At 42.7% G+C, this 13035-nt stretch overlaps 1 protein-coding gene across 3 annotated transcripts in view; it reads left to right on the forward strand.

Moving 5' to 3' along the window:
- The window catches only part of NT5DC3 (5'-nucleotidase domain containing 3), a 44424-nt gene that overhangs the window by 12192 nt on the left and 19197 nt on the right, over window positions 1-13035 (forward strand). For all 3 annotated transcript variants that reach the window (XM_053405159.1, XM_053405158.1, XM_053405157.1), the window contains exon 2: window positions 8892-9076. In XM_053405159.1, the coding sequence (XP_053261134.1) occupies window positions 8909-9076 (168 nt within the window). In that variant the 5' untranslated portion in view covers window positions 8892-8908. The remainder of the gene's footprint in view (window positions 1-8891; window positions 9077-13035) is intronic.

The raw sequence follows: 13035 nt of genomic DNA on the forward strand, positions 1-13035 counted from the left end.
ACTGTACAACACTTGAGAATGCTTGACACTTGATTTTTCTTCTGAATGTGTGAATTGATTCCTTTTGAGAAGCACTGTAGTGAGTAAGGGAGACATGACAGAGGTTTATAAAATTCGTGGAGAAAGTGGCACAAGACTGGCTGCCTCTGCCCCACCTTATAATGCGAGAACCTGGGATCATCCAATGAAACTGAATGAGGGGAGAGACAGGGCAGGCAAAAGGAACAACACATAGTTAAACCTTGGAATTTGCTGCAAATGGTTGGTTGCACCGACCAACTTAAAAGATCACTAGGCAAATTCATGGAAAACAAGCTTGTCAGTTGCTACTGGTCATGATGACAATACGCTGTCTCCAGGATCAGAGGCACTGTACTTCTTTATATTGGTCCCTGTGGACAGAGTGCTGCTGTGCTCATGGGCTGCTTCTGGGCTGTTCATGTGCAACTGGTTGGCCACAGTGCAAAACAGAGCACTGAGCTATATATCCCTTAGGTCTGATCCAGCAGGGCTCTTCTTATGGTTATGTAGAAATTATATAAAAAGCTAAGTGATGCAGCAGTCACATGTTTCTCATGCATGGATTTCCAGGGGCGGAATACGGCAGATTGAACGTTTTTTGTTTTTCCAGAAACAGGTGCCGGAACTTGTTATCTTATAAATTTGGCAATGGCACCCACCTGAGAGGTGCTGGAACTGAGTTCCAGTGAGTTCCGGTTGAAAAAAAACCTGGTCATTTTTCAATTTTGCTGGTTCATATATAAAAATCCTTATAAGTCATGTGCATACACACTGTCTCCTCCCCCTTCCATTTGGGACTTAATGCAATACTTTGTTTGTAGTTTGCAAGCCAGGATTATAACCACAGCTTAAATCACAGTTTCCTGGGTGTAATGGAAATCTGCAGTTTAATTGCATTAAAGTGTATAAGAGAAGGGAGGAGGAATGTACACACAGTGCTTATTCTCAGACTGGTAAACTGAGATTGTTTATGTCTGAACCAAACCTCTGTCTCCATTCTTGCTGTTTCCCCTCCCCAGGCATCCTTGATTTTCCTAAACTGCTTTTAGGCTTCTTTTCAAACACCCATCTTTATACCCCTAAAAAGTTTAAAGTATAGTTTAGTAGCTTATCAAAAAGATACAGTACTTAATTTTGTGCTTTCATAGAATCAGAATTTGGAGGCACCTAAAAAGTCCTCTGTTGTAGTTGCCTGCTGGTACAGGAAATCTGCTTCTATAGCATCCTTGATAAGTGGTTATCCAGCTTCTGCTTAAAAGCCTCTAGGGAGAATTCACCACCTTCCAAGATACTGTTTCACTGCTGGAACAGCTCCTACCATCAGAGAGTTCTTCCTAATTTTGACTAAACATTTATGTAATCGGTGAAGGTGTGAAATGGAAGAGTTGGTTGCAGCTTATTTAGCGCCAGTCATTAAAACTAATGAAATGGAAAGGATAGTCCTGCAGTTGAATCGGTTTTCCCTCCATGCTGCAAATTGTTCAATGGTACATGGAGTACTTCCCAACAGATCTGTGTGAATTTATCTACTGGCAAATATACAAGGTGAAAAGTGAAAGCATCACTTCAGTGGGTCACCATGGCCAGAGTAATACGAAATTGAAATTTGTCAAGCACATTGCTTCTGAGCTCAAAACCAAAGCTAGCTCTTGAGGCGACTCACAACAATTTCTAGAAGGAGCAGTGGTTTCTCAGTTTGGATCAAGCTGGCTTTCAGATATATGAAGTGTGGGTTGCTTTAAACATGCCAGCAAGACAGATCAACCCTTATTATAGAAAGTAACATACAGTAAGCTGATACTGCATGTAGCCGTGTACATAGTGGTGACAGTGAACTTCTGTGAATTACTTGTTGCAATTTTACCTAGTTAACAAAGCAGTGGGTACTTGGCTTCCATGGGATAACTTTCAAATGGAGAACTTCTACAGTGAGTTATTAGTGGTTGTTGAAATGAAATTTGCCAGGAGTGGTTTATTGACATTGGACTGCTCTGCTTAATTTTAATTTTAGTTGGGGAACCAGTCATAGGGTTGCTGCCATGCTGTTTTGACTAGGGAAAAAGAAGCTAATTTAAGATGTTGTTTCTAGCAATCTTGGCTGTTTCAGGGTTTACTATTTACTAGGAAATAGAAACCAATAAGCATGTGCCTTGTTCTTGTTTGTTCTTCTTGGTTGCTCTTAAGCAGCTAGTCTGCTATCTGCTCTAGAAAGGGCAGTAGCTCTGTGGTGAAACAGCTGCTTGGCGTGCGCAAGGTCCTACTGGCACCTCCAGGTAGGGCTGGGAATGTTCCCAGTCAGAAACCCTGAAGAATTGCTGCTAGTCAGTGTAGACAGTACTGATGGACCCTGCATAAAAGGGGATGGACTAGATGCCCCTTGTGGTCCCAACTCTACAATTCTATGATTCCATCATCCCCTCTGTTCGGCTGTGAACAGAAGACCCTCAGTGATAAATGGATGCTTAATCCTTAGAAATTCTTGTGTAAATTAAGTGAAGTGTACATTGATTCTTTCCCAGCTTTAGGTCACAGAATTCCTTCTGGTGTTCTAGAATGCAGTACCAGGGCTATGATACCAGATTCTTATTTTTCTTTTCTAGAGATGAAGGTGGGAGCTTCTTTTGATCTATAAAGCATGGCATTCTTCAGGAAAGTTAGCAGTGAGTCTCTTCAGAGGGGGGAGTTTTGGTTGGTCTCACAGAGATAAGAAAGTCAAGCCTGAGTGCAAGGGTGCCTTCACAGAAATGCCTCTCTCTGATATATAGCACAAGGGGTTGCTTCCTAATGGTGCAGCCATAAAACTGCTAGCACATTTGCATAGCTAAGCAGTGTCCACTGTGGTTTCAAATTGGATGGGGGACCACGTGTGGAGATTGCTGCATTGCAGGGGGTTGGACTAGATGACCCTCAGGGTCCGTTCCAATTTCTAACTCTACAATTCTCTGATTCTGTGGCTCCAAAATTTGCAGGCAATCACACTTCTTTACATGATGCTCTCAAAAGCCGGTCATAACCAAGCTGCATTTTTGTCCCCTTTGTCAAACTCAACTAAGTTTTTCTGTAAGTTTATTGGCATTTCCTTTGCCTTGTCTGAAGCATGGAAGTGAGGCTGGCAAGGCTGTTGGATAGATTTTCAGTTTGTGGGATGTGCTCTCTGTGGTACTTTATTATTATTATTTTTTAACGTATAACCAAAAGAAAGACCTAGCGAGGGCCCTGCTGAGGGGGTAAGAGATTCGTTGGTGTGTTGACACATGAGAGTGCTGCAAGAGAGAACCCAGGCTCCAAAGATTTGTGTAAATCATAACAAAACACTTTCCCCGTGGGTTCCTGCTACATGCGGTCTCATCTTATAATGTAATTATAAACTAAATGGCTTTGCAGGCTGCTGGGGAGAGGTTTGGGGAAGCCAAATATTCTGGTTTAATGCTGGGAAAGCTCAGCTTGCAGCAGTAGACTGGCTAGGAGGGAAATGATCCAAGCATTTATAGCAGTGAGTTCATTGAAGGCATTGGCGAGGCACAAAGTGAAGGAACGAGTACAGTGGTACCTCAGGTTACGAACAGTCCTGCTTACAACTGCTTTGGGTTACGAACTCCACAGTCCCAGAAGTAGGTGTCCTGGGTTGTGAACTTTGCCCCGGGATATGAACACAATCCGCTTCCAGGACTGTGGGAGGCCTATGTAGGGAACGTGCGCCTCGGGTTAAGAATGCTTCGGGTTAAGAGGATTTTAAATTTTTTTTGGAAGCCGCCCAGAGTGGCTGGGGAAGCCCAGCCAGATGGGCGGGGTACAAATAATAAATTATTATTATTATTATTATTATTATTATTATTATTATTATTAACTGACTTCGGGAACTCCCAGTGAGTTCTGACCAGAGTGCAACTTTCATTATCATTGTCTTATTTTGAAGATGTCTGACATTTTTACTCCCCTCACAGAGCTATACTTTCTGGAGTACCCTGGGATGATTGATTCTTAAAGCGCTCTGGGTATTATAGTTCTGGGAGCAGAGAAGAGATCTCTCTAACAATTTTCAGCACCCTTAACCAACTGAAGTTCCCAGGATTCTTTGGGGGGAAGCCATAACTGTTTAAATTGGTACAATACTCCTTTAATTGTATAGTGCAGATGAGGCCAATAGCTTCATACAGGCTTATCTCAAGTAGTGGTTCTTAATTTGAATAACTTTTGATATGGTTTATTTCATCTTCAGACAAACGTCAGCATTCTGCTTTTAATATCATTTCCTTTGAAGCTGTTATCCATTTACATGTAAAAAAGCCTAATAGACTCCTAAAATAGAGCAGGAATATTGGAAACCAATTTCCTAGGCATCAGCCCTTTAATTTGCGTTCAGGTAATTTAATCACTGTAATGAATGCCTTTGGTTTAAGTAGAACACAGTTTTAATTAAAACAGCATTTGAACGATATTATCTTAAAGCAGTGCTGTTCACTCTGGAAATAAAATGTTCTTGTTTTATTGTTTTGGTGTGTCACCTTCACAGAAAATTTAAGCAGTTGCTTTCTCCTGTTCCATTCCCCCCCATGCTTTGTGTGTGTGCTGTAGCTATAAATGCATCTTTAAGAGTTTGACAAATTTCTACTCTGTAACCTTGAGACTATGTCACTGGAGTTTCTTTCCTTCTTCCGAGTAAAATAGCCTTGGGGTACTTGAGTAAGAGAACTACAGGTGCATTCAGTAACTTTATTATTGCATAACAACTGAAACATTAAAGCAATTGAGAGTCTGAAGGTTATTCTACCGCAATTGATTTTATAGTATAGCTTGTGACTTGCAACTACTGTTTTATCTTTTCAGCGACATGATTTGTGGAAAATTAGTCTGCTGTCACCAAGGCATTTCATGTGACACTGCAGATGCCTGGCCCGAAAGGACAGTTGTGCATTAGCCCCCTTATGTCTCTTTGCCTATTTTTGTTATACAGATGACAAAGGGGGAGAGATCCCCCTCCCCCAAGTTAGATCATTCATCAGCACAGAGTTGTGCTAAGACAAATACAGCTGCTCTTTCAATTTAATGCAATGAACAACATCAAGCTCTGTGATTTTTATTTTAAGAAAACTCCCTGCAACTTGGGACCAGTCTCTCAATTACAATGGGAAGCAGAATCTCCCCTCCCTCATATAGCTTAATCTGTTCTTGTTTTTTAAAGGCGCCCATAAATCACTGTTCCAATTTGGCCCATTTTGTTTGAAGTTGGCCCAGATTCAGTTAGCTTCACACATCCTTCTACGCTTCCCCTTGTTTTGTTCACCACTGCTAACTTTATTTTGTACTCGAGTTGAGTCAGGGCTCTGGGGAATGCATAGCCTTATGCTGTCATTCCAAGCCTCTATCCAATAAATCCACATAAAGCACAAGGTTAAAAGGACCTGAAAGGGCTTCCCTTGCTCCTCAGTTCCCGCTTCTGCAGACTTGAAAAAGCAAGTCCAATGGACTGGTCCCAGAGAATAGCCTCCTGAACCACATCTTTCTTGGCTCTCTTTTTTATTGAAGAAGAAACCATTTTTCCTTCCTGCATTGGGTAGGTAACAGTCTGCATTTGGGGTTCTCTTCTTTTTTTTCCTGTTTAGGGAAGCTTTTAATGTTTGGTGTATTACTTTATTTTAATATTTGGTTGGAAGCCGCACAGAGTGGCTGGGGAAGCCCAGCCAGATGGGCGGGGTATAAATAATAAATTATTATTATTATTTATTATTATTTCTAATTCTTTTTTTTAAAACAAAATGTTTTCATTAAAGATTCTCTAATTCAGAACCCCCCCCCTCTGTCTGTCTGTCTGTTTCAACTTTCAAGCAAGTTACCCATGCTGTCCCCCTAGCAAAGTGTTGTTTACCACCAGGAATCTCCTCCTAACCCAATTGAGCTTGTCTTTTGGAAATACATTCATTTACTTTATAACTAATCTTCCATACATTTAACCAAATAGTTGCTGGACTGGTCTGAATGCTGCCTTGTTGTATCACCTATTTTTTTGGTCTCCGTAATAAAACATCTGTTTGATGATTCCAGTATTGGCTCCCCATCTGCTCTGTAACTCCCCATGCTAGAAAGGTCCAGAAGTTGTTGTGCCATGAGTCTTAGTGCACCACAAGACCCAAAAATGTGACCTTCCTGAACGTGTGCAATCACTGCAGTAACGTGCCTGTTCAAGATACAGTCCCATATGAATTAGGATGGGTGGAAACTTTTTCACGCAGATTGTCTAAGCAGGATTTTCAGGCTGGCTGCAGTTTGCTTACAGCTTTTAAGATTAGTGAAACCTTCTGTTGTGGCTCTGTGCTTTATTTGCAGCCAGAAATACACAAATTGTTCTTGCTTTGTCTAAGTGAGGTGGATGCATAATGTTCCTGGGCGAAGTTATGGTTGTTTCAAAATGCTGCGTTTCTGGTATGCATTTTTTAAAAAAATGCTGATTGTGTCATGCAGTTCCAGGTTCTGGGTACTACTTTAAATATATTCTCCCATCTGCCTAATTAGGTAAGGATTTCCAAGCAATTATTTTGTTTGACCTAGATCGTTGCTAGTCTCTCTCAAACAGTTTGAAGAAAAGGATCTGAGGGCTGACATAGCGGTTAAGACTGAGCTATAAACCAGAAAGCATCCCATTAAAACTCAACATTTTCCATGGATTTGCAAGGCTGCCTTGGGACAAGCCTTTCTTTCTCAACCTCATCACCCCCCCCCCTTTTTGCAATGTGGGAGATAACAATTCTGATTTTACTTTGTTGTAAGGATAATAATAATAATAATAATAATAATAATAATAATAATAATAATAATTTATTATTTATACCCCGCCCATCTGGCTGGGCCTCCCCAGCCACTCTGGGCGGCTTCCATAGAAACCATAGAAACCAAAAATACAAAGCATTTGGAAGGCATTCTGCAAATATTAACTACCCTATGCACAAATAGCAAATTCTGCCTCTTGAGTAAGGATCTATGGCACCATCAGCACACTAGTGGGACACATACACACTAGTGGGACACACACACACACTTGTTTAGTCGTTCACTTGTGTCCGACTCTTCGTGACCCCATGGACCAGAGCATGCCAGGCATCCCGTCTTCCACTTCCTCCCGCAGTTTTGTCAAACTCATGCTGGCAGCTTCGAGAACATTGTCCAACCACACACACACACACACACACACACACACACACACCCCTTATATCTTACTAATAAACAGTTTAAATTATTCTGAAAGTAGAATGGAGCGCAAGCCTAAATTCATTAACTGCTGCTCTGTTCACTATCTGGATTGTATTTACAACTTTATTGTCATGTAAGCCCGTCCTGGGATTTTTTTGTGAAGGACAGAGGGCTAAGAAATAGATAAATATAGATGAGTTCAATGGGATTTACTCTCAGGTAAGTGTGTGATGAAGTGCTGCCTTTGTTATCCTCAGAATTAGTGCCAGGGGATTTTTCTTTTTAAAAAGCAGTTGAACAAAAATGAGGATGAGAGGTGGGAAAGGAAACAGGCCAAATTCTTACATACAGGTAAGTGAAAATAACCAATGGGTTAGCTTAAAGGGAATACTTTGTGAAGTTCATCTTAGACAGCTATGATTCTTACTTGTAAGAAATGCCACCTTACTGCATTGTTTTCAGGTCTGCGTGTGCCCTGATCCGTGACTGGTTCTGTAGCAGTCCCTGAGTGATGCCCCTTTTGAAATACATGGTTTATGAACTGCAAGTCCATTGCATTATCCTTTTGGGCTGGGCGTTCATCAATATGTGAATGATACCCAGCTGTACCTCTCTTTTAAATTAGAACTAGTGAGAGCAGTGAAGGTCCTATGTGAGTGTCTGGAGGCAGTTGGAGGATGGATGGCGGCTAACAGATTGAGGTTGAATCCTGACAAGACAGAAGTGCTGTTCTTGGGGGACAGGGGGCGGGCTGGTGTGGAGGACTCCCTGGTCCTGAATAGGGTACCTGTGCCCCTGAAGGACCAGGTGTGCAGTCTGGGAGTCATTTTGGACTCACAGCTGACCATGGAGGTGCAGGTCAATTCTGTGTTCAGGGCAGCTGTCTACCCGCTCCATCTGGTACGCAGGCTGAGACCCTACCTGCCCGCGGACTGTCTCGCCAGAGTGGTGCATGCTCTGGTTATCTCCCGCTTGGACTACTGCAATGCACTCTACATGGGACTACCTTTGAAGGTGACTCGGAAACTGCAACTAACCCAGAATGTGGTAGCTAGACTGGTGACTGGGAGTGGCCACTGGGACCATATAACACCGGTCCTGAAAGACCTACATTGGCTCCCAGTATGTTTCCAAGCACAAATCGAAGTATTGGTGTTAACCTTTAAAGCCCTAAACGGCCTCGGTCCAGTATACCTGAAGGAGCATCTCCAGCCCTACCGTTCAGCCTGGACACTGAGGTCCAGCGCCGATGACCTTCTGGCGGTTCCCTCACTGCAAGAAGTGAGGGAACCAGGCAGAGGGCCTTCTCGGTAGTGGCACCTGCCCTGTGGAACGCCTTCCCATTAGATGTCAAGGAAATAAGCAACTATCTTACTTTTAGAAGACATCTGAAGGCAGCCCTGCTTAGGGAAGTTTTTAATGTTTAATGCTGTATCATGTTTTTAGTATTTGGTTGGGAGCTGCCCAGAGTGGCTGGGGAAACCCAGCCAGAAGGGCGGGGTATAAATAATTATTTTATTTTATTTTATTTTAAGTGCATTGGTAATGAATACTATTGCAGTAATGTGTGTATCTTGCAAGATCCATCCCTTTTTGGAATACATTTTTGTTGTCATTTTGCTGGGACGTCTTATTTCTGAAAAATCTAGAAAATCTCTCTGTGTGTTTATGTCTCTTTCCCACAGACCTGGTTCCTTCCATTATGAGTAATTTGCTGAATCCAGATGCTATCTTTTCAAACAATGAAATGAGTCTCTCGGACATAGAAATCTATGGCTTTGATTATGACTACACACTTGTCTTCTATTCCAAGCATTTGCACACATTGATCTTCAATGCTGCTCGGGATCTTTTGATAAATGAACACCGGGTAAGATATTTGGGGGTGTGGAAGTACATGTTTTAAATGTATGCAGTATGAATACCTGTAAAAGTAGTATGCAGTAATGTTACCCCAGGAGCTTGATCTTCTGCTGTCTTCCTTTCCTAGTGCTTATTTGTCAGTGCAGATTGACTTAAAATCATAGAATTGTAGAGTTGGAAAGGACCACGAGGGTCATCTAGTCCAACCTCCTGCAGTGCAAGAATGTTTTGCCCAATGTGGGGCTCAAACACACCACCCTGTGGTTAAGGCTCTCATGCTCTACCAACTGAGCTATCCCTCACCCAGGTGTGGGCCAGGGAAGAATGTGACTACAAAGGAAGAGCATCAGAAGTTTAAAGTGAACTCTTGATTGTAATTGCTTCTTTGCAAGCAGGGCTTGCTGAGAGTGAACCCTGCTGGGATTGGCTGCAAGGTGGCGCTCCCCATCAGGCAAGAGGGCTTGTTGTTGAAGCTGAGTTGAAGCTTTGTGAGTTACGTGTGTGGTTTGCTTCCAAACCTCGCCTGTTAATGGGGCTTCCCACATGCCCAAAGTTTGCCCGTGGGCATGAGATCCAGTTGTAAATCAGGTTGCCCATTTCTGAAATGCATATATTTCATGAACAAGCTTGCATACCAGTTGGTTGCTATAGTAATTAAAACAATATCCATTTACAGCTAAAATAGAGTCTTCATGCAACCCTCGCAACTCAGTCTGAAACGTTTGGTAATACAACTCCCTTGTCTTTCAGCACTACTGAATTATGTATACATAGATAGGAGTAAGATCTCTACTTAGCTTTCTCAGTATCAGTTCATGTGTGTAATCCTCTGCTTCAGGCGTGGGGAACCTAAGTCTCTGGGGCCAAATGACTTATTGTATCTGGCCCTCAGGACTCTCCCCAGTCCATACATCCTCTCAAACTGCACACCTCGCTGGTTCTGCCTCCTTGAGGGTTTTTGCCTGACTAGAAGGTATTAGTGAATGTATTCTTTGCCTAGATGGAGGATAGAGAGGAGCGTATGTGTGTAGAAACTAGCCTATAGCACGAAGGCCAAATTTCCATTTGCTCCGCCCACTTCCTCCCCTGGACATTATCCAGGATGGAATGTGGCCTTTGCCTGGAAGAAGTTTCCCACCCTAATCTACTTGAACGCAAAAGCTGCAATCTCAGATGTTCTAACTTGGAAGTGCCGTATTTTTTGCTCTATAAGACTCACTTTTTCCCTCCTAAAAAGTAAGGGGAAATGTGTGTGTGTCTTATGGAGCGAATGCAGGCTGCGCAGCTATCCCAAATGCCAGAACAGCAAGAGGGATCGCTGCTTTCACTGCGCAGCGATCCCTCTTGCTGTTCTGGCTTCTGAGATTCAGAATATTTTTTTTCTTGTTTTCCTCCTCCAAAAACTAGGTGCGTTTTGTGGTCTGGTGCGTCTTATAGAGCGAAAAATAAACCTCATTGAGCCAAGTGGGGTTTGCTTTTGAATAAACATGTGTAGGATTGGGCTGTCAGGGTCCAGAACTTTCCACAAGCAAAAAAGCTAGTCGTTGCAGGGCAAAACAGTGTTTCTCCTTGAGAGGGAAAGTTTATGCTGTTGGTTACTCAAAAAATAAATAATAAATATTTCGGGAATTGAAGACATTATAGAGCTCAGGTAGTTAGAAGGCATAAAACAGAAAGACAAACACCTTTCTGAAAGGTGGGGTTTGCCTTTTGCAATAAATAAGGTCCTACATATGGTCTCTGTTGGTGATGCTGATGTGATAGGGCATGTGCTTTGCACACAGAAGCTCCCAGGTTCACGCTCCTGCATGTGCAGGGTTGGGAAAACACCTGCCTGAAATCCTGGAGCACCACTGCCAGACAAGTGTCTCTGGCTGTTTTTGGACTACAACTCCCATCATCCCTAGCTAGCAGGACCAGTGGTAAGGGATGATGGGAATTGTAGTCCAAACAGCTGGAGACCCAAGTTTGGGAAACCTTGGCATAGACAATACTGAGTGATGGTTCAATGGTCTGACTCAGTATAAGGCAGCTTTCTGTGCTTCTGTGGTATATAAGAGTAGCTCCTTTGGCACCTTTGGTGATTTGTCCTAGGTCTAGTAGGGAGCTCACAGAAATGAATACATTACAGTGGCACTTGGCTCAGAAGCTGAGTTTTTTCACATGCTCACTTTTACAAACTAAAGCAGCTTCTTTTTTCATTTGGTTTATGTATTAAGAATATTCATTGTAGCAATAAATAATACAATGAAGGGGAATTATAATTAACTAAAGGAGGATTAGGAGTAAAATTAAAATTTGCAGTTTCTTGAAAAGATGCTTAGGCCTCTGTAGAATCATGAAAGTCCTGTCTTGTTCCTTATCTGATTGAAAGAAGATGAGACAGGGAAATTGGCTTTTAACACTATCTCAGTTAACATATTGCTTGCGGCACAGCACAAAATTATATTTGAGGGTAGGAGCCCTGCTGTTTATAATGTCCTCGGAGTCAAAGTTGCTTTACTGCACTGGTAGAAATGCCTGTGCTTAACCCTCTCTGTGCTGCTGCATCTGATTATTCCTTTCCACTGTCTGAATTGAACTCCTGAATGAATACGTTAGACGCTTCTAATTCTGCATTTCAGTCCAAAGGTCAGTGGCTAAATATATACATCTATAAATATCCCTGCAGAAGTAAATAAGAAATTTGATCATATCTATATATCTATGGTATACAGTATTGCAATTCAGCAAAATATTGATGGCAATGTTTACCGTATTTTTCGCTCTGTAAGATGTATCTGACCATAAGACGCACCTAGTTTTAGAGGAGGAGAACAAGAAAAAAAAATATTCTCTCCCTCTCTGCGCAGCGCCTCTCCAGCAAAGCGGGAGGAGAAATGGAAGGGGCTCCGTTTCTCCTCCCGCTTTGCTGAAGGGGCGCTTCACAGCTTTACCTCTCCGCGCAGTGCCTCCTCAGCACTGACGAGGTGCTGCGCAGAGAGGGAAAGCTATGCAGCGTCTCTCCAGCGAAGCGAAGTCAGAACAGCAAGAGGGATCGCTGCACAGCGAATGCAGTGATCCCTCTTGGTGTTCTGGCTTCTGGAATAGCCATGCCAAGCCTCTTCAGGGCAGGGGGAGCATTCCTCCCATTGCCCTGAAGAGGCTTTGCGTGGCTATCCCTGAAGCCAGGAGAGCGAGAGGGATCGGTGCGCACCAATCCCTCTCACTCTCCTGGCTTCAGCGAAAGCAACGCAAAGTCTCTTGAGCGCAGCGGGAGGAGCACTCCCACTGCACTCAGGAGGCTTTGCATGGCTATCCCTGAAGCCAGGAGAGCGATATCATTGCCTCCTGTTGTGGGTAGGTGTTAGTTTAAGCCATAGTTTTCTGTAAAAATGCCATGGTTGCTTTCAGTTGGAGGCTATAATTTGGCAACAGATGATCCTGACTAAGAAGTACATTCAGGTAAAATGATGCACACACACCTCTCCAAGTACATGAGAAATGCTTGAGCACTGTAAATTAAACTTTCCTAGCAAAATAATAATAAGCAGATCAATTTCCCTGAGAGTTCTGCCACTGTTGTAGTGTTTTGAAAAAAGTGTGGAAAAGATATTTGCGGGGTTCAAAGAGAACACCTTTTGTATTAGATTATACAGAATAGATAGAAGTGTTGTTTTTAATTAACATGTATGATTTTCAGTTGTAGGGATGCAAAGCTAGAAATTGAAGAGGTAGCCAGGCTGAGGACAGAAGCTTTGTTTTCTGAACACATATTCACACTGTTTGCCCTTATCAGCGTTGAACCTTCCATTGGCCATGATCTGTGCGAGTCCATGTACACCGAATTATTGTGTCCGTACAAGGACTTCATCCATGATTTCAGTAGAGGGATCAGCTGAGACCCACATCCCTTGACACTAAAGTGAGGAGAAGCCTAGAACTACAGAGTTTGGGACACTGTCCTTGCACCTTCCTAAATAAGAG

Source organism: Podarcis raffonei, chromosome 10, assembly GCF_027172205.1.
Source record: "Podarcis raffonei isolate rPodRaf1 chromosome 10, rPodRaf1.pri, whole genome shotgun sequence".
Taxonomy (NCBI): domain Eukaryota; kingdom Metazoa; phylum Chordata; class Lepidosauria; order Squamata; family Lacertidae; genus Podarcis; species Podarcis raffonei.